Raw genomic sequence first — 27,774 nt, forward strand, 5'->3', positions numbered from 1 at the left:
AGAGGCGGGAAAAGGGGCCGCGGGGCCTTGCGGCCGTACTCCTTCCTTCCTTCCCTCCCTCCATTTTTTTTTTTTTAGGTGTCTTCATAAAATGCCCGCCGAGAGCTTCCCCTCCCCTCCCCCCCGCTCCAAGATGGCGTCGATGCGGGAGAGCGACACCGGCCTGTGGCTGCACAACAAGCTGGGCTCGGCGGACGAGCTGTGGGCGCCGCCCAGCATCGCCTCGCTGCTCACGGCCTCGGTGGTGGACAACATCCGCCTCTGCTTCCACGGCCTCTCGTCGCCCGTCAAGCTCAAGCTGCTGCTGGGGATGCTGCACCTGCCTCGCCGCGCGGTGGACGAGGTGAGGCGAAGGGAGAGACCCCCGAGGAGGCCGCCCACCCACCCCCCAAACAGCCATGAGGGAAGCCTGGACATCCCCCCCCCGGGGACGGGCCCCGGCGCCCCCCCCCTCAGCCTTCTCCTCCCCCGGGGTGGGCGCCGCTTCCTCCAGCCCCCATCGGAAAGAGGGGGGGTCCCCTCCTCCGCCCCAGGGGACGACGACAGGGGGCTCGGGGAGATGCACATCCCATCGCTGCACACCCGCAGCCTAGGCAAAAAATGACACTTGCATCGCCTTCCGCCGAGGCAGACGGGTGCCAACGACAACACACACACATATATATACACGCGCGCCAAGAAAGGGCTCGAAGCTATTCCTGAGGTCCGTTGCAGCCAGACCTGCGAGGTGGGTTTTCCTCTTTCACCCGGGTGGGCTGCGCTTCCTAATTCAGTGATCTTTTATTTACACACACACACAAAACAACAACAACAACAACAACAACAACAACAACAACAACAACAACAACAACAACAACAACAAAAACAAACAAACTTTCCCCGAGGTCCTTTGCTTACCCTAAGTTGCACTTTTGAAGGGGTGGGCTGCACTTCCTAATTCAGTGATCTTTTATTTACACACACACACACACACACACACACACAAAAACAAACTTTCCCCGAGGTCCTTTGCTTTACCCTAAGTTGCACTTTTGAAGGGGTGGGCTGCACTTCCTAATTCAGTGATCTTTTATTTATTTACACACAAACATACATACACACACATATATATATTTATATATAGACACCCAAACACACAAATACTCAAACTTTTCCCGAGGTCCTTTCTTACCCTAAGGTGCACTTTCGAAGGGGTGGGCTGCACTTCCTAATTCAGTGATCTTTTATTTACACACACACACACACACACACACAAGAACTTTCCCCGAGGTCCTTTGCTTACCCTAAGTTGCACTTTTGAAGGGGTGGGCTGCACTTCCTAATTCAGTGATATTTTATTTATTTACACACAAACATACATACACACACACACATATATATTTATATATAGACACCCAAACACACAAATACTCAAACTTTTCCCGAGGTCCTTTCTTACCCTAAGGTCCACTTTCGAAGGGGTGGGCTGCACTTCCTAATTCAGTGATCTTTTATTTATTTACACACACACACACACACACACACATTTATATATAGACACCCAAACACCCAAGTACTCAAACTTTTCCCGAGCTCCTTTGCTTACCTTGAGGTGCACTTTCGAAGGGGTGGGCTGCCATTCCTCACTGAGTGTTCTTTCATACACATACACAAACACACACACAAATACTCAAAACTATTCCCGAGGTCCTTTGCAGCAAACCTGCAGTATGGGTTTTCCTTGTTCACAGGGGTGGGCTGCAATTCCTCATTGACCGATTTCTTATTTATACACATCCAAACACACAAATACTCACAATATTCCTGAGGTCCACCTGGCTGGGGTTTTTTTACCCCTTTTTCCAAAGCAAGGCTCCATAAGTTGTGACCTTTTAATCGGATAAGGCAAAACATTAAACTGTGGACGATACCCTGAGAGAATGCAGTCTTGTTTCCGAATTATTTACAAGTGCTTTTGGGGGAGGGGAAATCGGATGGAGGTGTGCTTAATTCTTTTTTAGGGGGGAATATTAGTAGCCAGTAGGCACTAGGTGATTCAACAGAAATAACTGCCTGCTTCTGCCATATCACATCACCGATGTACGTTCAGTCTGACCCAGCCCATCTCTTGCAAGAGTTTGAAGCAAGATCCCTTCCCAACTTCATCCCAGACTTGGTTTATGCATGCAGTGGAGCTGAGTGTTAGTGCTTTACTTGGCCTGTTCTGCTTAAGACCACAGGAAGGCGTTTGTATACTTTTCACACAGCTACAGGGAAAGACTCCATACAAAGGTCTGATTTGATCCCATGAGTATCTGCTGCTCACTCAACCCCCCAAACGTCTCCCTTCCAGAGAGGAGCACACCCTTTTGCTGAAAGCAGTAGGCACTTTTCTGAAGTGTGTGTGTGCGTGCGCAACAAACCAAATTTTGGAAAAGGAAACCTTGGTTTATTGAAACTAAAGAATAAAAGCACATAAATCACATAGTGCAATGTTACGACTAATTTATGTATGGCAACACAGGCATCTTTAAAATTGCAAAGGCCCACTAGAAAACTCTGCTACTGTTTGTAGGCATGGGCTCTGGCAGTACATTTATTTAATACTGGCTTGGTAGTGTAGTGTCTATTAAAGTCTTTATGACTGCTTTAGAGAGGAATTCCCATTTTCAGCTGGTATTGATTTGCTGGTCATAATTGGGAAGTAAGGTCTAGTGCTGTTGTTGTTGTTGTTTAGTTGTTTAGTCGTGTCCGACTCTTCGTGACCCCCTGGACCAGAGCACACCAGGCACTTCTGTCTTCCACTGCCTCCTGCAGTTTGGTCAAACTCATGCTGGTAGCTTCGAGAACACTGTCCAACCATCTCGTCTTCTGTCGTCCCCTTCTCCTTGTGCCCTCCATCTTTCCCAACATCAGGGTCTTTTCCAGGGAGTCTTCTCTTCTCATGAGGTGGCCAAAGTCTTGGAGCCTCAGCTTCAGGATCTGTCCTTCCAGTGAGCACTCAGGGCTGATTTCCTTAAGAATGGATATGTTTGATCTTGCAGTCCATGGGACTCTCAAGAGTCTCCTCCAGCACCATAATTCAAAAGCATCAATTTTTCGGCGACCAGCCTTCTTTATGGTCCAGCTCTCACTTCCATACATCACTACTGGGAAAACCATAGCTTTAACTATACGGACCTTTGTCGGCAAGGTGATGTCTCTGCTTTTTAAGATGCTGTCTAGGTTTGTCATTGCTTTTCTCCCAAGAAGTAGGTGTGTAGTGCTACAATGTGTGATTTCCAAATGGCTTATGAGCCACATCCCAGGATTATGTGATCTTCCAAACCTAATGGTTTATTTCAGTGGGTTCCAGCTTTCTAACTCTACATAGTATTATACTTTTAGGTTTATGCAAGATCATTTTGAAGCATTGCTCTACTGGTATGGGTATGCATTACCATTTCTGCTGTTAGGGCATTGGTGATTGTTTCCATGGGGAAAACAAACTATCAGATATATTGATAGGTCCAGAAAGTAGATAGCTAACCATTCAGAGGAAAGCTGGAAGTAAATACTAATGGTGATGTGCCTCGAGCAACTGCAGTTACTGGTAGCCGTAGTAAGTGATTTGAGCATCCCAGTTTTTGTGAGCTAGAGATATTGCTAGCATCCTTTCCAGGTGCATGAATAAACCTGGGGAAACATGCTAAATGGTACTAAATAGTTGCTAGAGCAGTGAAAGCATACTGATTTGCAACTAAATAGAGCTTTTCCACAATCTAGAAGCAGAATCCAAAACCTTTGGTTTTGCAGTTGCATGTCTTTTGCACTGCAGTTACGTCTCAGAAGCAAAAGGCAGATTTCTGTCTAAGCAGCATCACTTTTAAGGCTGCAGTTTCATGCACTTACTTTCAAATACGTGTGCATGAACCGCTGAAACAACTGGGCCTCTCTTTGGAGTAAATGCACATAGGAAACGGTATGTGAATCTGGTCTGGGACCGTAATAAATTTCATTTCATTTCAATGCACTTAGGAACTTTCTGGATTCAGTAAAACTGGTCTCTGTCCTACAGCTTGACACGTGACAACTTGGCACCTGTACTTTGACATCTCCAGTAATGCTCCCAACATATGCCACATGTGTAATACCAAAATATGCAAGAAAGGTCCTAATTCTAATTCCCAACATTTTTTATTGCTGAATCTTAAAACAATCCATCAAGCTGAAACTGTATTGCCACCTGCTGAGCTTTTCTGAGCAGGAACTTGAACCTAAGGATTCCCCATTCTTAGAAAATGTGTGCGTAGGAATCCAGTGGATCATCAGATCCAGTGCCTTAGTCTGGAACAGGTTGCCTGCTGCATAGTCTGTTAAGGTTAGATGAGCAGGCATCTATTTGCAAAGAAAGGTTCACAGGTATCCATAGTCACCTTATATTGATCTGACTAATTTATACACTGTTCTTTGCTCTATCCTCAGAAGATAGGGAGAATTGTTTCTTCTCTGTAATGCTTTCATATATTTATAGATCACCTAACTCCCTTAGCACTCCATTTTGGTTCAAAGTCTATTTTTCATTTTTGCAATGCTTCTGAACTTTTCCAATACTGGCCATACCTCTTTGTGTCAAAAGCTGAAGATAGTAATCTTAAGTATGGCATCACAGATCTTCTCTACAACCATGTGACTCTCCTTGGACTTGGATAACAATGCATTTGTTAATACTATCCACAGTTTAAGAATATTTATGTAACTTTTCATTAACACACCTCCCATTTTTTCAGCTTATACTGTATGATTGCTTTAAATTGTTTGTCCTTAACAGGATTTTATCATATATTTCCTTTTTCTAATCAAGCCTCTTTTTGTTCTAAATTGGAGCTATGTTGTAATAATTGTGATTCTTCCCGCTGTGAGTTTTTAAAGGCATATCCGTAGCTTTAATTTTATTTTTTTAAAATGTGTCTCTCAAATATCTGTCATTGCAGTACCCTATACAGTGGTACCTCAGATTACATACGCTTCAGGTTACATACACTTCAGGTTACAGACTCCGCTAACCCAGAAATAGTACCTCGGGTTAAGAACTTTGCTTCAGGATGAGGACAGAAATCGTGCTTCAGCAGGAGCCCCATTAGCTAAAGTGGTGCTTCAGGTTAAGAACAGTTTCAGGTTAAGAATGGACCTCCGGAATGAATTAAGTACTTAACCTGAGGTATCACTGTACAGTGGTACCTCTGGATGCGAACGGGATCCGTTCCGGAGCCCCGTTCGCATCCTGAGCAGAATGCAACCCGTGTCTGCGCATGCGCGGGTCACGATTCACCGTTTCTGCGCATGCACGTGATGTCATTTTGAGTGTCTGCACGTGCGCGAGCGGCAGAACCCGGAAGTAACCTGTTCCGTTACTTCCGAGTCGCCGCGGAACACAACCTGAAAACGGTCAACCTGAAGCTACTTTAACCCGAGATATGACTGTATAATGGACCATTTTATAAAATGGACCGTGTTGGAGTAACATTTAGTTAAAATGGTTTGTATTCTGTTTAAGTAGAGGAAAATCATTCCTCTCTGTGCAATAAAGTATTATTTAACCTCTGTTGTTCAGAAAAAATAGAAGACCTCATTGCTATTTAAGTGATATCAGGGTGTGGTTGGGGCTGGCTCAAAACGTTTTGCTATCTGAGACCTCCCCCTGTGCACTCATGCCTGCTTCTGAGACCTGCTATAGAAAAATTTTGCCGCTGCATTTGGGGCAGCAGCGTGGGCATTCCTAGACCCTTTGAGACTCTCTTACTTGTGAGGAAGGGTCCTTCTTCACAGGGAGAGAAATTGTGGGTGAGTTGACCTGAGAGCACCTGCGCCTTTGCCATTGGTGACAAATACCGTTTAAAGTTTCACAGTTTACTCGTACTAAACTTTAAACAGGCACATTTGGGGGGCAACCTTGCTCACATTGCCTCACTGTAAGGAAGGGCATCTACCTTGGAGAGAGGGCTGTAGAAGTGCTGCCGCCCATTTTCCTTCAGTGGTCAGTGTACAGATGTAGGGATGGGCAAATTTGCCTCTGTATTCCCTACTCCTTATTCTGCATCTTTTACCCCAACGAATGTGAGCTACAGGTTTGGTCTATTCAGCAAAATTTTGAAAAAGCAGCTCTTAACGTGCTTTGAACATTCCACTCTTGATTTGCCTTCTCTCTTCTTTTTTGTTAGATGAAAAATGCACTGACAGAAATCATCCAGCTTGCGACCTTGGATCCGGACCCCTGGGTCTTAATGGTGGCCGATATCTTGAAATCATTTCCCGATATAGGTTCCCTGAACCTTGATCTGGAAGAGCAGAATCCCAATGTTCAGGATATTTTAGGAGAACTCCGAGAAAAAGGTAGGTCTCCTTTCATGTAAATTCCTGTGAAATTGTATTGCGTTTGCTTTGTAAATCGTGGATTGGGCTGTGTTTAGATTAATAGATTAATCCTGTGTTTCTCAGGATGTAGGAGTAGGATTGCCAGGTGTTCTGGGTCTGAGGCTCAGAGGAAAGATTTTTGGAGGTGGAACCTAGGGGAGTTCAAAGGGAGCATTTGACAGAAAATGTCACCCGCCCGAGGGGCAGAGCATGATTGCAGAGTTGGAAGGGACCATGAGTATCATCTAGTCCAGGAGTAGACAACCTAAGGCCCATGGGCCAGAAGCAGCCCACGGGGGTTGTTTAACCGGCCCACAAGCCGCCCCTGAACTGAGTCACCTGCTTGGTGAGTTGCTGCGTGCTGCGCTAAACTGGCATGGTGTGGCGTGGGGACTTTCTTCTGCGGCGCTGGAAATCGTGTCTGTGCAGACGCCGTAAATTGCATCTGCGCAGATGCAGACATCGGAAATTGCGGACGCTCACGCACACGCACGCGCAATCCGGCCACAGAAGGATCTCCGCCGGAGTGAACTGGCCCAAGCGAGGTAAACCTTGCCGACCCTAGAATCATAGAATCATAGAGTTGGAAGAGACCACAAGGGCCATCGAGTCCAACCCCCTGCCAAGCAGGAAACACCATCAGAGCACTCCTGACATATGGTTGTCAAGCCTCTGCTTAAAGACCTCCAAAGAAGGAGACTCCACCACACTCCTTGGCAGCAAATTCCACCCCTGATCTAGTCCAATCCCCTGCAATGCAGGAATATTTCACCCAACGTGGGGTTCGAACCCACAACCCTGAGATTAAGGGTCTCATGTTCTGCTGGCTCAGTTATGCCTCAAGATATGTCTGACGGGTAAAGCCCAAGGGATGTGAGATGGTGCTAATATTTAAGGGTCAGATTTAAGGTGCTGTTTTTGACCTTTAAAGCCCTTCACGGCCTAGGACCCTCGTACCTACGGGACCGCCTCACCCGGTATGCCCCACGGAGAGCCTCTAGGTCCATAAATAGCAACACCCTAGTGGTCCCGGGCCCTAAGGAAGTTAGATTAGCTCAACCAGAGCCAGGGCCTTTTCAACACTGGCTCCGGCCTGGTGGAACGCTCTGCCTCATGAGACCAGGGCCCTGCAGGATCTGATTTCTTTCCGCAGGGCCTGTAAGACAGAGTTGCTCCACCTGGTCTTTGGCTTGGAGCCAATTTGATTCCCTCCCCCTCTTTCTTTTTCCTTTTTCCTTTCTCCTCCTGTGATGAGGCTGCATTTTAATATTTTACTGTTTCAATATTTTAATGTTGTATTTTAATCTTGTTTTTAAGCTGTATTTATTCAGCTTGTTTTTATTATTGCTTGTTAGCTGCCTTGGCTGGGGAGGGCGGGGTATTAATAATAATAATAATAATAATAATAATAGTAGTAGTAGTAATAATAATAATAATAATAATAATAATAATAATAATAGTAATAAATATAGTTTGTGCTCTTGCCACTTTTCCTTGAGACTGAAAAGGAGGCTAAAACCCCATACCCGGTCAGCTTATCAGATCTGGCCCACTTATGAGGCAAGGAGAGGGACCTGCCAGTGGAAAAGGGGCGTTGGCAGCAGCACTGAAATCTCGCGAGATTTCAGTGAGATCCCGCTGGAAGCCGGTGCTTTGTGGGCACTGCCACAACATAGATAAGAGAAGCCCATTGTTGGCAGGGGACAGCACATTTCCATTTCACTGCTTGATCTGCCTCTCCTGCAGCTTACGCATTGGGGGAGGGCGGTTCCAAAATATAAATCTCTTTGCACAACAAGTTGCCTGAATTGATGAGTGTAAATCATAGTTGTCAACTTAGAGATTTGAAAATAAGGGACCAGCAGCCTCGAAAATAAGGGATCAGCAGTCAAAAGAAGGGATTTTAGTCAGCCAGCTGAAATACAAAGTTAAAAGGGACCAGATAATTTGGGAGAGCAGCGACGGTTTTTAGCCCTTCGTTTCCAGAGGTTGCTGCTCAAGACACCAGCCGATGAAACACTGCAATTAAATAACTACAAGCAGCCACCACTTTTCGTGCAAAACGAAGTCCAAGCTACGAAAATGCTACTGCAGTTCTGTATCTTTTCTCTCGTGCTCCATCTGCAGCTCTCAGTGCTATCAAACGGGGCGGGAGGAAGGGGGCGGGGAAATAGCGCCCGAAGTAAACCCGCAGATCAGACCATCTATGCTAGTCTACCACTACAAACCTATGGGAGAAGCGCTTGTGGTCCTTCCTCCGCTTTCCCCCTCTATGGTTAGCCCTTGGAACATCTGCCAGCGCCTCCTCCTCCTCTCTCTGAACTGCTTTCTCTATGGTTGCCCTTACTCTCCTCTCAAGGCTCCTCAGCAATTCATAGGCCGCGCCAGGCTGCCCATCTCATCTGGGTCCTTCGGCGGCGCAGCCGCAGTACAGCCTAGCACCCTGTGCTCCTGCTCCTGAGCCCCTGACAGCAAGTATCGCAGGAAGCAGTTTTCCCCAAGCCATGCCCTCCTGTCCCCATATGTGACCTCTGGTGCAAGACATGTAGAGACAAAGCCGGCTCAGCTGCACAGCTGAGTTACACGTGGGGAACTCAGCCAATCTTTGGAGAAAGCTGGGATGAAGTCATGGGCCATCAGTAGTCCAAGCCTGCTGGATTAGTTGTGCAAGTGAGCTCCCCATGGGGAACGTGCTGGACAAGATGAAGATAACTTGAGGAAATTGAGAAAACGTTTGGTCTTCCAAGTTGGGAGGAAGGTGTAGTTGTCTGCCCAGAGGACGAACGCTTTTCTTAACGTTGGTTGTTACAAGAACTAGTTTCCTATGTGTTTTCTGATTACATAGTGAGTGAATGTGAATCATCAGCTATGCTGCCGCTGGAGTGCCAGTACTTAAATAAGAACGCCTTGACCACATTGGCTGGACCACTTACACCTCCGGTGAAGCACTTCCAGCTGAAACGCAAACCAAAAAGCGCTACTCTCCGAGCAGAGCTGCTGCAGAAGTGTAAGTATCAAGGCACCTGTTAAGAAAAACACCAGAGGAATAGCCTCAGTATTGTACAGCATTTGAAAAAGATGCAACATGCACAGTAGAATTTGAGATGCTGAAACCAGTCTTGGAGGAAGTCTTGATGCTTTGTAGTCTAGAACTTTGATCTTCAACTGGTGGGATGGGGCTCTATTTAATATATGGGAGACACCAGTTGGAGCCCCACCATTCTCCCCCTACCCAATCTCTCTTTAAAAAAGATAAATGTAGAACAGTGAATTTTGACAGCTTTACGTTTTTCTTCTTCCGCTTCTGATTTTCAGGCTGCACACCTTAAAATTTCCCTTTGTTCTGCAGAGTTGTTTAAAGGGGCAAGAATCATATCATGTGTGTGAAGGGGAAAGGCAGGCAGGAGCAATACAAAAGGTCCTTTGGAATGGGTGGGTTGAGAGCTGGTGGCATTGATTAATAGCAACATATTTTAGAATGAAAATTGTGCAGGTACCTTAGGACCAGGGGTTCTTCCTGTTCCAGGTATAGCACTAAAAAGGGGGAAGCTCTGTTTGTAAATTCAGTCTGTGCATTATTGAGTGGTATGATTTCTTTCCGTAGAGGGTCAGGTTTTAATTGTTCCATGAAGAATGTTTAAGAATGACTTGATATGTTTTCCTGGTGGAGTATTAATTAGAATTATTTTTTGTAGCTACTGAAACTGCGCAGCAGCTCAAGAAGACAGCTGGAGTGCCATTCCATGCCAAAGGAAGAGGACTAGTCAAAAAGATCGATACAACAAGTAGGATTTTTATTTTCTCTTAGATCTAAGAGACACGTATATATGCAAAGCATGAAACAGCTATTTTGAAGGACGTGTATATATATATATATAGAGAGAGAGAGAGAGAGAGATAGATAGAATGAATATATAATCTTGCAGTCGCACCCCCCCTTCTTGAATAATACCTTTGTGTTATCTTAGAACATTGAAAATCCCACATTTTTATTTAATCAATGCTAGCTATTTCTTGTTCTTCTAAAATATTTTATTGACTTGTTTTTAAAAAGTGCAAAGATAACAAAAAGAAAGAAGATAAAGAACAAAAAAATGTGAAAACATAAAACATTGCAGCCTAGAAGGACAAAAGTGCAAAGATACAGCACAGGGATAATAAAGTATTAAGTCATTCAAAGATTCCCTTATAAAATAATAAAGATATATAAAAAATAAAAGTACTCTCCACATGTGAGTTAAATCATTATTGAGTATTAAGTTCTATAAAGTCTTAGATGAGCCAGAGGTTTGCATATATTGGTGGCACCAAGCGATCTTGTGCCTCAATATTCATAGAAGAATTCTGATAGCAAAGAGATACTTTTGGTGTATGAGATACCTTTTTCAAGAAGGGTAATTTGCCAAGCACTGTTTCTAGGCCTTGCAGGTAAGGCTGAAAATGGTTAACAAACTTTCTCGGTGGCCCCTTGTGAAAAATGTTGCTGCCTCTGGGTTTTGATAGTGTCACCAAATTGGGTTTTTCAGTAGCATTTTGTCATTCAGTGGTATATTATTAAAAGATAAATAGCCATGTGAGGTTTTGGAATACTGGAAAACCAAGTTCTGCATTAGCGTTCTACAAGTGTTCCACAGAATATTGAAATAAATCACATATGCTTCTTCTCAAGAATCATATCCTGTCTCCTAGAAGGTACTGTAGGCAAACATGCAGTTGGAGGTTTTAGAGTTTTTATCTCCAGAGGTGAAAGAGCAATTAACTGTCCGGCTACTCAAATTAAATGCTGTCCTAAATGTAGATTTAAAATAAAAGTTGGGTTGTCTAAAAGGATGGGAGGGGAGGATGAGTAATATAGCTTGCTGAAAGCTTTTCATGCAAGTTGATGTTCAGGAATCCTACTTGTGCCTTTGTGGTTCTGGCAGTAGTATTAAGTGTAATTGGCTATTCCCAGAAAAGGAATTCCTCTTTTCACATTTCCTTGCCTTCTGTTACCTCTTCTTTCTGAATTTTTCTGTTTATATTTCATGACAACATCTTTTCATGCAATCCAGGCATCAACCGTATTTACCTAGACAGGTGCTCTGTATCTCTGTAGCTTATTCCTTTCTCCCCATACTCAGTCCATGTATTTTCATTGCTGCGGTTCCTCTGTGATTCTTGCCCCCCCCCCCAACTCTTCTTTTACAGCAGCAGAAATTACTATTGCTGCTGCTTCTCTCACAGAAGAACAATTCCAGCCATAAGCTGCAGTGTTACAACCTGGGAAGAATTTTTCCCCATGGCCAAGATTAGCCAGCAACTCCAGTGGAGGTGAAATGGCATCTTTCCTTTATGGACCATTTCACTTGCTTAATTAAGCCAGCCATGATCGCTCAGCCTGTCTCTTGTTGCCTGGGATTTTGCTCACAGCTGCATGTTATGATTTCAGTAATAACAGTCTGAATACTGACTGTCTTGTCTCTATACTGGGGAGTGAACTTTCTGAGACCTTGATATCTAGGGCACAGTCATACCCCACCCCTTCACTGATGAGCATATTTCACTCTTACGTATACAGAATAATGAGCAAGCATTGCCATTACAATGGTACCTTGGTTCTCAAACTTAATCCATTCCAGAAGTCTGTTCCAAAACCAAAGCGTTCCAAAAACAAGGGGTGCTTTCCCATAGAAAGTAATGCAAAATGGATTCATCTGTTCCAGACTTTTAAAAACAACCCCTAAAACAGCAATTTCACATGAATTTTCCTATCTAACCAAGACCATTGGTCCATAAAATGAAAGCAATAAACAATGTACTGCTGTCACACAATCAGTCAGTAGCTGAACTGGATTCCACACAGTCACACACCAAAAAAGAGCCACAAAAACACAAAATAAATAGCAAAAACAGGCAGACCTCAGCGTAACACTCCAAACGAAAGTGTGGCACTCAGATCGGAGCAAGTTTGCCTTCCAAAAAAAGTTTGCACACCAGAACACTTACTTCCGGGTTTGCAGTGTTTGGGTTCCAAGGTGTTTGAGAACCAAGGTGTTTGAGAACCAAGGTGTTTGAGAACCAAGGTACCACTGTACAACTACAGGTAATCTGCTTCCAAGCATCCTGCCCTCCCCTTTGCCCAGCTGCCCTGATCTCTGGGCACTGTTGATGCTTATAGGTGTCCTGCAGGGCGTTCAGGTGTACTGAAGGCTGCATTACAGAGAATCCTGCCGCATCCTCTCTTTTTGAACGAAGTAGCCTATCCACATGCTGGAATATATTGTTGTATTGCCTCAGGGGGTTGTAGGGTGCATTCTTCTCAGATCTCTTTATACTTGGGCTCTCCAAATGGAATAGGCACTGGCTGTGTTGATTCCAGGAAAAAGCAAAGTTGCTGAGCCTTTGTTCATTCATTCATTCATTCATTCATTCATTCATTCATTCAGTCCATTTATACCTCAGCTTTCCTCCAAGGAGCTCAAAGTAGTGTACATGGTTCTCCCTCTCCTCATTTAATCTCCACAACAGGGGTCAGCAAACTTTTTCAGCAGGGGGCCGGTCCACTGTCCCTCAGACCTTGTGGGGGGCCGGACTATATTTTGAAAAAGAAAGAAATGAACGAATTCCTATGCCCCACAAATAACCCAGAGATGCATTTTAAATAAAAGGACACATTCTACTCATGTAAAAACACACTGATTCCTGGACCGTCCGCAGACCGGATTGAGAAGGCGATTGGGCCGGATCTGGTCCCCGGGCCTTAGTTTGCCTACCCATGCTCCACAACAACCCTCTGAGGTAGGTTAGGTTGAGATGCAGTGACTGGCCCAAGGTCACCCAGTAAAATTCATGGCTGGGGATCTGAACCCGTGTCCCCTTAGGTCTGACCTCTAATCACTATAGCACCCCACCTGCCGCCTCCCATAAGAGATGGTGAAATTTGGTAATGTTGTGTGCTCTGATACCTTCTGAGAGCTAATTCGTTTAGATGTTAACTTCTAATAGTGAGGAATCGCCCATTTCCATACTTGGTGTCTTAAAACTGCCTTCCTTCCCCTAAGCATTCATGGGTTGCCAAAGTAATAGCCATATTTTCCCAGTTTTTACAGAAGTGCATTAACAGTGTTTGAGAGTTAATGGAGTAGAATGTGTTGAGGAAGTAAGATTATGGAAGTAAGCAAAGGGGAAAAGGACATTTAAAAAAGCACGTATCTTGTATGTGTTGCTTCACAACACTAATGTCCTCTGGACTACATTTGTGAATTCATCTATATGTATAATCAGTATTGCTTTGAAATGTTTTGGTCTACAGTAGGAGTCTTACCTAACCCTAAGGGACGTGGGTGGCGCTGTGGGTTAAACCACAGAGCCTAGGACTTGCCGATCAGAAGGTCGGCGGTTCGAATCCCCGTGACAGGGTGAGCTCCCGTTGCTCGGTCCCTGCTCCTGCCAACCTAGCAGTTCGAAAGCATGTCATGTGCAAGTAGATAAATAGGGACCGCTCCAGCGGGTAGGTAAATGGCGTTTCCGTGTGCTGCTCTGGTTCGCCAGAAGCAGCTTACTCACGTTGGCCACATGACCCGGAAGCTGTCTGCAGACAAACGCCGGCTCCCTCGGCCTTTAGAGCAGGATGAGTGCGCAACCCCAGAGTCGGTCATGACTGGACCTAATGGTCAGGGTTCCCTTTACCTTTACCTTTAGGAGTCTTACCGCTGTGTTCAGTTCAGTGATTTTTCCCCCTTTTGTTTTTGTATAGCTCCACTCAAAGGGATACCTAAACAAGCACCTTTCAGGAATCCCACTACCCCAAGTGTATTTAGTCCTGCCGGAAACAGAACTCCGATTCCACCCTCGAGAACGCCTCTGCGCAAAGAGAGAGGAGTAAAGGTATTTATGCAGTTTCAAGTGTTCTTTCCTTGACACTCTCCCTTGGCTTCTGAATATTCAGTCTTTTCAAAGTTAAAAAACAACAGCCCTGTGTATTTGTCCAACTAGCTTGGGTGTTATTTCCTTATTTCATTCCTGTTGTGTTTACACAGTTTTGTTTTTTAATTTAAAAAATCACACAGTACTCTTTGGTATGGTGAGGTACAGTACGGATACATATACTAAATTTGCTTCCCCCCTGTTAATATTGTATAAGGGAAGTTGCTCTAACATGATGCATGTATGTGGAAGTTAGACAGGGCAATCCATGCATCAGAAGCTAGTAAACTCTGGCAATAAATGTGAAAGTAAGTGTTCCTTTGGTGTATTTGTAGTTACTCGACATCTCAGAGCTGGATACGGTTGGTGCTGGCCGGGAAGCCAAAAGGAGAAGAAAGACCTTAGGTTAGTATATAGGGTTACAAACTGGTATATAGGGTTAAGTACAAAGTCTTTTGTACTTAATCTGTCAAATTAAATTTAGAGCTAAAAGCTAATTGTTTGCTTTTCTGTTCATTTGCCACTTAATAAAGCTGCTGTGAAATTATAGGGAGTTGAGATTTGATAACATGGAATAATTGTCTGTGTTAACTTGTGATAGGCTTGAGAGAGTGAACAATTCACAATAGGGCACCTGCTTGCGGACCAGCGGAGAGGTTTGGAAAATAGTAACACACATAATTTGAAAAATATATGCAGGGAAACAAAAGGGGATATTTAAATCATTAGTGATTCATCTATCTAAATCTGTTTTCATTAATAAATAAAAACTACTATATGAAGGCTGCCATGCGCTTGGACTCGCCTAGGGAGGCAAATTGAATTGTTCTGTTGTATTTGTACACAAATTTGGCTGGATCTGAGAGTTAGCAAAACGAATAGAATAGAATAGCCATGGGCCATAGTAGAATAAAACAACATACAGAACATTAAAATTTCCATAAAGGTGCACAGGTCGTAGTTAAGATTAGTACATGAGAATGAATACAGTACATGAAATAGGAAAGGCTAACCCTGCACAAATCCAGAGTGAAGTCCCTAAGACAGTTGGATGGTGCCTAGTACGCCTCTTTCTGGCAACTGCAGCTGAGCTGGTGCCCAGCATTATTTGTCTGCTTTCCTTTGGACCACATCAGTGAGGAGGGCCGCCGAAACCACATAACACCAGTCTTGAAAGACCTACATTGGCTCCCAGTACATTTCCGGGCACAATTCAAAGTGTTGGTGCTGACCTTTAAAGCCCTAAATGGCCTCGGTCCAGTATACCTGAAGGAGCGTCTCCACCCCCATTATTCAGCCCGGACACTGAGGTCCAGTGCCGAGGGCCTTCTGGCGGTTCCCTCGCTGCAAGAAGCCAAGTTACAGGGAACCAGGCAGAGGGCCTTCTCTGTAGTGGCACCCGCCCTGTGGAACGCCCTCCCATCAGATGTCAAAGAGAAAAACAACTAGCAGACTTTTAGAAGACATCTGAAGGCAGCCCTGTTCAGGGAAGCTTTTAATGTTTGATGGTCTATTGTATTTTAATATTTTGTTGGAAGCCGCCCAGAGTGGCTGAGGAAACCCAGCCAGATGGGCGGGGTATTAATAATAATAATAATAATAATAATAATAATAATAATAATAATAGTTGTTGTTGTTGTTGTTGTTGTTGTTGTTGTTGTTGTTGTTGTTGTTGTTGTTGTTGTCTGGGCAGCCCAGGACCTCCATACACACTGCCAAGCCTTGCACCCCAAGGAAGTTACTTTGCTTTCTTAATTTCTATTGTCACGAGACATAATGGATATTATTTCATACTGATGCTGTCATTTTGCACACGTTAATCATTTTGTTGGTTCTTGAGGACGTGAGAGCATTTATGTTTGTTCTGAGTTCCTGCAGCCCAAACTTTACTTCCAGCTGTTTCTTGTACCATTCCCCTGTGGAATCAGTGCTTGTATAGAGAATTCAAAATTCGGAAGTAGTTTTGGATTTTTAAAAATTCTTTATTTGGGTAACCAAAACAAGGCAGCAGTTATGGCTAACTAGCTTCTATGTTTGTTAACGGTGTAGATACAGAAGTGGTGGAAAAGCAAGCGAAAGAAGAGACAGTCGTCGAAAATGCTACTCCAGACTATGCTGCTGGTCTCGTATCTACTCAGGTAGGATTTAGAACGTTATTATATATTAGGCTGCTTTCTAAGCCTCATCCATGTAGGGGTCTGCTCTGCAATCACAGGCACGAACAATGTACCCTGAATTGTCAAAATTATTTTTGAACTAGTTTAAGGATGCATGTGCTGTTTTACAGAAAATTGCCTCTTTGAACAATGACCCTGCCCTAGCTTCTACAAGCTATCTGCCTGCAGCACCCAGTGTCGTTCCATCTTCCTCTTACGTTCCAAGTTCCGACACCACGCAGCCTGGTAAGTGACACAATTGCCCATTATTACACTTCTGAATATGTTCGTTACTGATATGTTCCACATTGTAAAAATGGCGACGCTCAAAAGGCTGTGGCAAGTACTTTCATCAGAATAATGTTTTAAAACAGTGCGCAGAGTGCAAGTCAAACGAGGACACATCACCTGCAGCAAGCTTTGAATCTGTTCTGTATTCAAACAGCCAAAAATACCTGAATTCAAGGAAGATGCACAGGGCTTCGGTTTCTATAATAAGCCCAAAGACAATAACAATATTGCCTAGAGCTGAGGTGGGAAACATTTTTGGCTCAGTAAGCTCAATCCTTATCTCTACACACACACTCACCGGCAGGTGGAAGGAGCAATTCACCTGCCAGTCATCTGACATCAGTTGATTGGCACCTGTCAGAGTCACTTCGTCAGTGTTTCCCAACCAGCTGGTTGCCTGCTGCTTCAGAACCCCTGCACAAAGGCATTGCAAGCCGCTGGGAAGCCCTGTGCATAGGGTTGTAGGTGGTTCTCAGCCGTGCCTGCTAAGCCACTTTGAGGGAGGCCCCACCACCTGACCCACATGTATGACATCAGGTGTAGGGCAGATGGGCATGGCTTGCCAGAAGCATCCTCCCCTGGCCAAATGGAGAGGCCTGGTATGCCGGATTAGGCCTGCAAATTGGAGATTCCCTAGTAAAAGGTAAAGGGACCCCTGATCATTAGGTCCAGTCGTGGCCGACTCTGGGGTTGCGGCGCTCATCTCGCTTTACAGGCCGAGGGAGCCGACGTACAGCTTCTGGGTCATGTGGCCAGCATGACTAAGCCGCTTCTGGCAAACCAGAGCAGTGCAAGGAAACGCCATTTACCTTCCCGCAGGAGCAGTACCTATTTATCTACTTGCACTTTGACATGCTTTCGAACTGCTAGGCTGGCAGGAACAGGGACCGGGCAACAGGAGCTCACCCCGTTGCAGGGATTCAAACCACCGACCTTCTGATTGGCAAGCCCTAGGCTCTGTGGTTTAATCCACAGCGCCGCCCGCGTCCCCAAGAGATTCCCTAGTCTGTACTAAAGTTACAATGTAAATGTATGAAGCAGTATCAAACTTGTTGTGAATAATACTTACTGAGACCTTGAATCCTTTCTGGGCCTGGTCTGTGTGCTATCATGTAGAGACCTTGCTTGGCCAGTGATGGATGGAGGAAGTTTCATCTTCCTTTAGGTTAGTTATGTCAGCTTCTGCCCGAATTGCCACATCCACTCATTTCTGTAAAAAGACAGGATTCTCTCAGTTAACATCCCAAGATGCAAAAATGAGGCTCCTCAAAGGTTCTTGAAAAAGCACTGAGGAAATTAGTGCAGCAACAACGGACACTTGGTCACTTTGTGCTTCTTTCTTTATTACATTTCACAGCATTTATTAGGCTGCCTGATTATAATAAAACCTCAAAGCAGTTTTATAAAGGATTGAGTGAAAAAGAGGGATGTGGCTGTTGATATTTCAACGCCAGGCAATTGTCTGAACTCCTGGGATAATCTCAAAGATTACTGGGTTTCAAGTGTCACGCTTAAACCAGATCCCAGAAAAACTACTGAAGCAAACCAGAATATAAGCGTTTCAGAGGAAACAGAAACCAGATGGCATAAAGGAGGGGTGGACAACGTTTTTGTCTTCATAATCCACATCTGGCGGTGGGGAGGCATTTGGTGGCTGTATGGCCCAATGTGGCACTGTGTGGGACACGGGTGGCGCTGTGGTCTAAACCACAGAGCCTAGGGCTTGCAAATCAGAAGGTCGTGGTTCGAATCCCCGCGACAGGGTGAGCTCCCGTTGCTCAGTCCCTGCTCCTGCCAACCTAGCAGTTCGAAATCACATCAAAGTGCAAGTAGATAAATAGGTATCACTCCGGCGGGAAGGTAAACGCCGTTTCCGTGCATTGCTCTGGTTCGCCCGTCATGCTGGCCACATGACTCAGAAGCTGTACGCCTGGCTCCCTCGGCCGCTAAAGCGAGATGAGCGCCGCAACCCCAGAGTCGTCTGCAACCGGACATAACGGTCAGGGGTCCCTTTACCTTTACGGCACAATGGGCAGGGTGATTCCACACTTGCACACCCTCTCTCTCACCTCAGCTTCTTCCAGCGCACCCTCAGCACAGACGTCACTGGGTAGCTGCCTCAGGAGCATGGAGATGGAGGGGAAGGTTGAAACCTCCACTTCACAGGGCTCCCAACCAGACAACATCTCTGCCTCCATCCTGCTTGGTCGAGGGATCTTTTCGCTGCTGCCCACTTGATGGCTGACGGGTGGAAAGTGACTGGGCTTGTGGGGCTCTGGAAGAGTAGCTGAGGGCTGTAGGTTGCCCAAATGTGGCTTTCCTTTTGGGTCATGTCTTCCTCCCCTGCTTGTGTCCCATGACTGGACTGAAGCACATAACATTAATTTTATAGGATCTTGCCTTTGTGTGGTGCTATTTTATATATCAGGGACACGGGTGGCACTGTGGGTTAAACCACAGAGCCTAGGACTTGCCGATCAGAAGGTCGGTGGTTCGAATCCCCGCAACGGGGTGAGCTCCCGTTGCTCAGTCCCTCCTCCTGCCAACCTAGCAGTTCGAAAGCACGTCAAAGTGCAAGTAGATTAATAGGTACCACTCCGGTGGGAAGGTAAACGGCATTTCCGTGCGCTGCTCTGGTTCGCCAGAAGTGGCTTTGTCATGCTGGCCACATGACCTGGAAGCTGTACGCTGGCTCCCTCGGCCGATAAAGCGAGATGAGTGCTGCAACTCCAGAGTCAGTCACGACTGGACCTAATGGGCAGGCGTCGTTTACCTTATTTTTTATATATATATATATATATATATATATATATATATATATATATATATGAAGCATGGCCTGGTATCCAAGTTCTTCTGTTACCCTCTATGCTTCACCTTTGTGCATCCATTTTTGCCTTTGTAATATTTAGACTCTACCTTTTTGAAATTAGAGCTGTGAGCGTGTGTAGGGAGGGATGTGAGAAAAGGTTTCAGGTCTGAGAGAAACAAACATAAGCTTCAAGCAGCGATTGGCGATTTCATATCTGACAGGAAGCAGGTGTGCTGTTTCTCTTTCTGGGGAAACACTTCAGTTGAATAATCTCAGTTTGTACCCAAATGGTGTCTTTCAAGCCCCCGCAGCACTCAGGATTTTAATTTCACGTATGGCCTGCGGAATTCTGGGTTTCTGCAAGCACCTGTGTTCCCTGTGCTGTGGAGGCAAGCAAGGAAGATAGAAAAGCAGACAAGCAAAAGCGAGGCTTTAGGTAATGAAGGCAGGGCATCAGGAAGAAGGTGGAGAGACTGTCACTGCCTGTTGGAGGGAGACCTTTTTGCTAAGTTACATGTTATCCTTTAGTGACCCTTGGAAAAGAAAGTAAGGTAAAGGGACCCCTGACCATTAGGTCCAGTCATGACCGACTCTGGGATTGCGGCGCTCATCTCGCTTTATTGGCCGAGGGAGCCGGCGTACAGCTTCCGGGTCATGTGACCAGCATGACTAAGCCACTTCTGGCAAACCAGAGCAGTGCACAGAAACGCCGTTTACCTTCCCGCCGGAGCGGTACCTATTTATCTACTTGCACTTCATGCTTTCGAACTGCTAGGTTGGCAGGAGCAGGGACTGAGCAACGGGAGTTCACCCCGTCGCGGGGATTCGACCTTCTGATCAGCAAGTCCTAGGCTCTGTGGTTTATCCCACAGCGCCACCCGCATCCCTTGGGAAAGAAAGTAGGGAAGCGTTAAAATTTGTAATGAGAGTAAACCATACGAACACCATTTTGTTGTTGTTGATGACATCTTTTGCTGCAAACAGCTGGCTCCGTCCGGGAACCCTTGCAAGCGAAAGAAGAGCCTGCGACACCCCCTGGCACTGCTGTCCCGACTCAGTTTAAGCAAAGGACACCCATGTATAACAGCAACGCAAACACAGCTGCAGCGACGCCTACCTCTCCTGTGACTCCTCCCGCCGCCCCTCCAGCAGTGCAGGCGCCACCGGCAGCTCCTCCTCAGCAAGCGCCGCCCAAGAAGAACCTCTCTCTAACAGTAAGCCAAGAGAACTCTCTCACAGTGTATATAGACGATTTGCTTGGATCCTTTCCATTGCTTCTACAGAAATAGCCAGGCGTTTGTAATCTTGTTTATGACTATGAGGATCCAGGTGGTACTAAATCATAAGACCGCTAACATTCCAGGGTATGGATGCTAATAACCTTGTTGCCACATTTCAAAAAGTAACAACCAGTATGCCCCAAAAGTTGTTGATTTTTCTTTTATATATGTAATTTTTTATTACTTTTTTAACATATCATTTTCAACAGTAATTAAACATACTTTTACATCTTATTCAAATTTTTGACTTCCATCAATCCTGTCTGAAAATTTTCCAATCTAATCTCTCAGTATGCATTTCTTATCTTCCCTATTACATTTCAAACTCATAACCAATATCTCTATCTTTTTCTACTTTGTAACACTTCGTATATTTCTGCTTACAAAACCTCTTGTAGTCCTACTAGTGTAATTTGTTGATTACAGTTGCTCTTCAAATAATTCATATACTTCTTCCAATCTTCTGTAAATCTCTGGTCCCGCAGGTTTCGAATCCTTCCTGTCATTTTGTCCAATTCTGCATAGTCCATTAATTTCGTCTGCCATTCTTCTTTCGTCGGAATTTCTTCTTGTTTCCATTTCTGGGCTAACAATACTCTTGCCACAGTTGTTGCATATAAAAACAATTTAATACCTTCCTATTAATGTCCTGACCTATAATACCAAGTAAAAATGCTTCTGGTTTTTTAAAAAATGTATATTTCAACATCTTTTTCATCTCATTACCATATTTTTCGCTCTCTATGACGCACTTTTTCCCCTCCAAAAATTAAGGGGAAATGTGTGTGCATCCTATAGAGCAAATGCAGGCTGTGCCGCTAAGCCCAAAGGCAGAACAGGGAGACGGAGCGCGGCAGAAGGCTCAGTCTCGCTGCTCTAGCTTGGGGATGGCTGCGCAAAGCCTCTCCAGGGCAGCGGGGTGCCTTCACCCCGCTGTCCTGCAGAGGCTAGCAAGGCTGTTCCCAAGCCCGAACAGCGAGACGGAGGGCTCCGTCTCGCTGCTCTAGCTTGGGGATGGCTGCGCCCAAAGGAAGGCTGTTCCCAAGCCAGAACAGTGAGACGGAGGGCTTCGTCTCGCTGGTCTAGCTTGGGGATGGCTGCGCACAAAGCCTCTGCAGGGCTGCGGAGCGTTGCGCTCCAAAGGCTTCAGGGATGGTAGATTTAAGACACACACACACACAGAGAGAATATCAGCTGCAAGAATATGAAGAGCTCTGGCCAATATACCGCTCTTGACTATATGAAAATTAGAATAGAATGAAAGCTCTGAGGTTCTATCGAGGGGCGCTGATGCTTTTTCTATTCCAGCACAAGATAAGGGATTTGTCAATTGAGAAACAACGAGGCTGGGTGCTTGAAGTTATTTTCTGTTCTCCCGATCATTTCCTCTCCTGAAATAAAATCTTACTGACTCTTCCTTGCAGAAGGAACAAATGTATGCAGCGCAAGAAATGTTCAAGACAGCAAACAAAGTCACGAGGCCAGAGAAGGCTCTCATCCTTGGGTTCATGGCAGGATCCAGAGGCATGTATTCCGAACCGTATTTCTTTGCCTTGAATATCAAAGCCAGGTGCCTGGATATTGTGGCTGGCAGGATCAGGGATAACTGGCAAGGCATCTTATGCAGAGGCCCGGGATGCAAAAGGCTGCTTAATGATCCCAGAGGCATTGCAGTGACCTTCTTCTTGGGGGTGGAGTAGGGGATCTGTGTGCATTGAGATACAAAGCTATCCTTGAATGTCAATGGGTGCAATTATTTCAGAATATCAGCACACACTTTTCACAGGAGGGGAAATACGTATATGAGGGTGCTGCTGTTGTGTACCAGAGCAGATCTTGTTTTCTGCATTGCTCCTGGCCTGAACCGTTTTCCGTTTGCTAAGCTCCCGCCTGTGACGTGTGTCTCTTGTTGCCTCCACAGAAAACCCTTGTCAAGAACAGGGCGACATAATTCAGATCAAACTGAGCGAACACACGGAACTGCTGCCAAAGGCTGACGGCACAGGAAGCACCACGATGCTGGTGGACACGGTTTTTGAAATGAACTACGCCACTGGCCAGTGGACCAGACTGAAGAAATACAAACCAATAACTAACGTTTCTTAAACAATTCAGTAATAAAGTGTAGACCAAACAGACCATAGAGTAAGCCAGCATTGTACATAGTGTGTTGACTAGGCAGAACAACATTCCCGTTTAGGCCTCAATTGTACTCGCAGCAATCAGTTCCGGAAGCAGGAAGAAAAAGAGCAAAACGGCAATGCTTGTCTTGATTATTCTTGTCTAAGAGTCCCGGGTGTGTGTGTGCGTGTGTGCAGCGATTGCAGCAGATTGAAGAAGAGCTGAAATGCTTCTACCTTTTGCAGAAAGATTTATGCTCAGATGTCTTGAGAGGAATTGCCTTCCGGTTGAGACCATTTTTTGCAGCAGCGATGCCTAGTTTGACTCCAGGTTCTGCGTTTAAAATGGGCAATGCTGCATTTCTCTTCTTTGGCTTAGGGCATGTTGGATGACACCCCCCCCCCCCAATAGTGATTGTGAAAACATGAAGGGTAACGCTGTTTGTTTGTTGTGTAAAGCCCAACAGCACAGTCGATTCATAGGACTGCATAATGGCAGATAACTTACACGCATCTGCCCTGTAAACGGGCTACCTTTTTTTACATGTATACATTTTAAAAAATGTAAAGTAGCACTAAAGACCAAAAGGTTAAGGGGTTTGTTTTGGTCTGGATGGCACCTAATTTCTTCTGTGTGGAAATGCAGGACTCTTGATTTGCCCTCTTTAAAGGTTCAGCTAAGCTTCAAGGTCACTTAACTAAGTTCTGAGAAATTGAAACATGTTGCTTTTATGTTGGAACCAGCCCTTCTTCCCTCCTGCTTTTTTTTGCCCAGCTGGTACCTTTTGAATCTACCAAAGACTGGCCTTTGAAACAGTGTCTGTGAATGTCATGGCATGAAGTTACTTTGGAACACCACCCCTGTGTCCATGTTGGAATGTGTTAAATACGAGTCATATTGGCAATTGGCTGGCTCGCCCCTGATTTTTCCAGGGTTAATTTAGCTACCGTTGCTGAAGATGGATTTATCAAGGAGTGGCATCCTTCGGAATTCCGCCCTCCCCATCCACACGGACGTTACCTGCATCTTCGCGAGACTGGAGAGCACCTTTTAGCAGCGGTCCTGTTGCAAAAGACTCTTCTCAGAGGGAGAAATGGAGGAGACTGCCTTCGGAGCAGCGTCCTAACTGCTGTGCTTTCGGAACGTGATCATTTCAACAGTTTATGCTTGGACGATAATAGAGAAGGAATCTTACAACTGGCATTTTCCACAAGAAATGGTGGGTACAGTTTTTTAAAGAATTAATAAAGCCGATGTCGAAGAGAGGCACAGATCAGTCCCAATGTAAGATACAAGAGAGCTTTGTGTCGGCCGGGGCTTTAAATTGGAGCAAACTAGATGCTAACTTTTAAGCCAGGCTTATATCAAACTGCACCTGATCGGAGAATCCACTTAAGAGAATCTAAAGCTAGGAAAAGAGACAAGGTCTTATTTTACATTGTATCCTGATGTAACCAAGCTGTGTCTCAGTGGTCTCTGGTTTGATGTTACTTGCCCCGAACTTGGAGGGTGGGAATGAGTATTGACAACAGAATAACCTTTGTTCTGGGAGAAAAAAAAAATCGCTCCTCAGCCAAACGATTATTAGGGATCAGTAGCAAATGTAAGGTTTCAGAAAGGGTTCCAGATAAAGGTCAGATATTTATTTAATTTTGTAAACAGCTAAAGCTAGACTATGAAGTAATACGGATTAAAAACAGGATGGTGGGGGGGGGGGGCGGTTTGGCCATTTGTTTTGGTCTCACAGGAAAAACCCCAAAACATAACTATCAGTTTGGATAGCCTTTAATTCAGAATCTTTTATAGATTTTATATTTTTGAAATTAGAAGCTACGAAAAGGTTAGTATGTTGAGCGTTTTAAAATGGCAGCTGGCAAGATGTAAGAGACCTGAGCTCTTTGCTAGTTCCCTCACATCTGAATTTCAGCTATGATAGGAAGGCCAAGTGCTTAGGACATAAGATTTTTAAAAAAGGTTTAGCAGCTATCACAAAAATGATGTGATTGTTTTTAAAATGTTAATTATTTTGACATGTTTATCTTGTTCCTTTTTTTTGTCAGCTTTGAGTATGGCATGAATGTTAATGGCAAATTATTCAGATGGAAATGTTGTTTAAAACATAAGCTACAAGTTGCAGGTTTAATCTTGTAAAGATTAAAATGATATAAGCCAATGGATCAAAAGTTCTGCATGCCACGATAATTAAACATTGAGAACATGATCAGACAGTTCTAGAAGTGAGGATAAAGAAAGCATTTGAATGTTTGTGAATATTTTGGAAATAACAGTACAGATGTTTGAAATACAGATGTGCTTGCCAGGGCAGACAATAACAGTAAGCAAGGCATGCACTAGTTTCAACACAACAGCATATTGTATTAGCCACAATATGCCACACATCTTGGCAAATGGAAGTTTGCATTCCCTTTTCTGATGTTTAGTTCATTTAGTGGGTACAAAAGTGCTTACTGGGGGGTCTGGTGATGTTTAAATTTGCAGGAGGGAAGCTAGATGTGAAACTACAGATGGTAAACATCACCAGTTGAGGTGCTTTAAGAGGCAATATGCTCTGTAAAGAGATTTTTTGCGTGAAACCTCCCATCTTTTGTAACCTGTTGACATAAGTAGCCAACGCTGAACAGCTTGTTTCGTGATAGGAGGAAGCCAATTCATGTTACAATTTGAAGGTAGGGGTGTCTCCTGAGGGTCGAGAACATGCTTTTTACACGTGATAACCATTCCCACTTCTTTTTTGTCGCCCATCATTAACGTGGGAGGACTTCTTGGCGGTTTCAAAATAATATATGAACCCTCTCATTAGGGAGAGAAATTGCTAAGTCTCTTCAAAGGGGGAGATCTACAACAGGCGAATACAATCTAAAATGTGCGACCCATTTGTGATGCGACGAAGATCACCACTGCCAGACATAGCAAGACAAAGAGGCTACTCCTTTCATCGCTGGCGAGTTCCTTCCGCTCATCCATCCTGGATCTTCAGTCTGAGTGATGAAAGAAGCCAGACGCGAACGGCTGTCACAAAATTTCAGTTTATTTTTGCCCAGTTACCAAGAGCAATTGAAACCCACCGGTTCCATTGACAGAGCTTTAATGCAGACCTTAACCCTAAAGGGTTAACTACACTTTGAAAAATGCAGCTTCGACTCTTGCCTTTGGTAACCACACAACTCTTTCCCCCACGGATCATGTTGAAGTGACACTTGCCAAACTTATCGAAGGTACTTTGATACTGTAGCTTGGAATTGCATTTTCACAGCAAAATCTGACATCGGAGAAATGTTTTAAGACCAGGCAAAAGTTTTAAGTTGGAGCCCTCTGGGAAACTGGTACCGTTACAACAAGCAATGTTTTGTAAAATGTTGCATGTTTTCTAATCTATTTTGTGTTTGTACAGATGTAAATTCAAAACCTCATGTCCTTGGGTACATATTTTCAGCATAATATAGTATGTATAATAAAGTTCAGATTTTTCTAATCATCTTTCCTTCTTGTAGCATCATAATGTGCAGCTATTCTTTCTAATTTGTTTCTATTGGGTTCTTTGTGTTACACTGCTCCCTTTACCTGTTTGCTTTGTTGTCCCCACTTTCAATTTGTAGTCTTTTTCACGGTTTGTTTACATTTGTTGAGACATTTTTGTCATAGACATCTTACATTTGGGGGAAGGGGAGGGGGGAGATGGAGGTATTATTCTCTTGTTCTATTGCCTATTCTTAGAGGGGGGTGTTTTCAGCATCACGAGGTGGGTCCTTTGTGTATTTTTTATTGATATTGTGAGAAGTTGGGGTTCCCGAGCTTGGTTGGTTGTGTTTAGTCGATTGCGCTGTGTCTTATTTGTGTGAGGGTTGTTGGGTCAGGTTAGCCATATTGATTTGTATGCTGTTGTGTGTGTGGGGGGGGTAGGTCATTGTCCTGCATGTGTAATAAAAGGGAACCTCACTGGGGTGAGGGACATGGGTGGCGCTGTGGGGTAAACCACAGAGCCTAGGACTTGCTGATCAGAAGGTCGGCAGTTCGAATCCCGCAACGGGGTGAGCGCCCATTGTTCGGTCCCTGCTCCTGCCCACCTAACAGTTCGAAAGCGCACAGTGCAAGTAGATAAATAGGTACCGCTCCGGCGGGAAGGTAAACGGCGTTTCCATGCGCTGCTTTGGTTCGCCAGAAGCGGCTTAGTCATGCTGGCCATGTGACCCGGAAGCTGTACGCCGGCTCCCTCGGCCAATAAAGCGAGATGAGCGCCGCAACCCCAGAGTCGGCCACGACTGGACCTAATGGTCAGCGGTCCCTTTACCTTTTACACTGGGGTGAAGGCATCCTCCGTAGCTTGTCCCCATGCTAGTTTGAGTTGGTTGGTTAACTTTTCTAGTACAGTGGTACCTTGGGTTACAGACACTTCGGGTTACAGACTCCGCTAACCCAGAAATAGTACCTCGGGTTAAGAACTTTGCTTCAGGATAAGAACAGAAATCGCGTGGGGGCGGCAGCAGGAGGCCCCGTTAGCTAAAGTGGTGCTTCAGGTTTAGAACAGTTTCAGGTTAAGAATGGACCTCTAGAACAAAGTTCTTAACCTGGGGTACCACTGTACAGCAGTTTCTCATACGTTTTGGTACCAGTGGTCTATGGTTTACTCCTGAAAGGTCCTTCCAGTGTCTAGTTATGATATTTCTAGCTGACAAGAGTGACTTACGAGTTCCTTGTACTGTACATGTGTGTTGTTGTCCTGGAAGATATTTAATAGGGAAAGTTCTGGAGGGGCCTCTATTGCCTGTTTTGTTATTTTGGAAATTTCCTGCAGCACCAATATCCAGAAGGATTGGAT

General features: G+C 44.8%; 1 protein-coding gene across 1 annotated transcript; it reads left to right on the forward strand.

The window, feature by feature from the left end:
• Window positions 1-26,430, forward strand: NELFA (negative elongation factor complex member A). Its single transcript, XM_083615767.1, has 11 exons — window positions 1-343; window positions 6,180-6,351; window positions 9,218-9,379; window positions 10,068-10,157; window positions 14,108-14,238; window positions 14,613-14,682; window positions 16,327-16,415; window positions 16,565-16,679; window positions 20,521-20,750; window positions 22,241-22,340; window positions 22,738-26,430. The coding sequence occupies exons 1-11, from the start codon at window positions 92-94 to the stop codon at window positions 22,920-22,922; spliced, it is 1,596 nt and encodes a 531-aa protein (XP_083471893.1). The 5' UTR covers window positions 1-91; the 3' UTR covers window positions 22,923-26,430.
• The last annotated feature ends 1,344 nt before the right edge of the window (window positions 26,431-27,774 follow it).

The sequence above is a fragment of the Podarcis filfolensis genome (assembly GCF_964270895.1).
Source record: "Podarcis filfolensis genome assembly, chromosome: 5".
NCBI lineage: Eukaryota > Metazoa > Chordata > Lepidosauria > Squamata > Lacertidae > Podarcis > Podarcis filfolensis.

What these genes read in the sequence shown, in the direction of transcription:
- NELFA (XM_083615767.1), top strand. Translation starts at nt 92, where the DNA reads ATGCCCGCCGAGAGCTTCCCCTCCCCTCCCCCCCGCTCCAAGATGGCG. An exon ending in AGCAGAGCTGCTGCAGAAGT is followed by an intron (nt 9,380 to 10,067) that starts GTAAGTATCAAG and finishes TATTTTTTGTAG; the next exon opens with CTACTGAAACTGCGCAGCAG. An exon ending in CAAAAAGATCGATACAACAA is followed by an intron (nt 10,158 to 14,107) that starts GTAGGATTTTTA and finishes GTTTTTGTATAG; the next exon opens with CTCCACTCAAAGGGATACCT.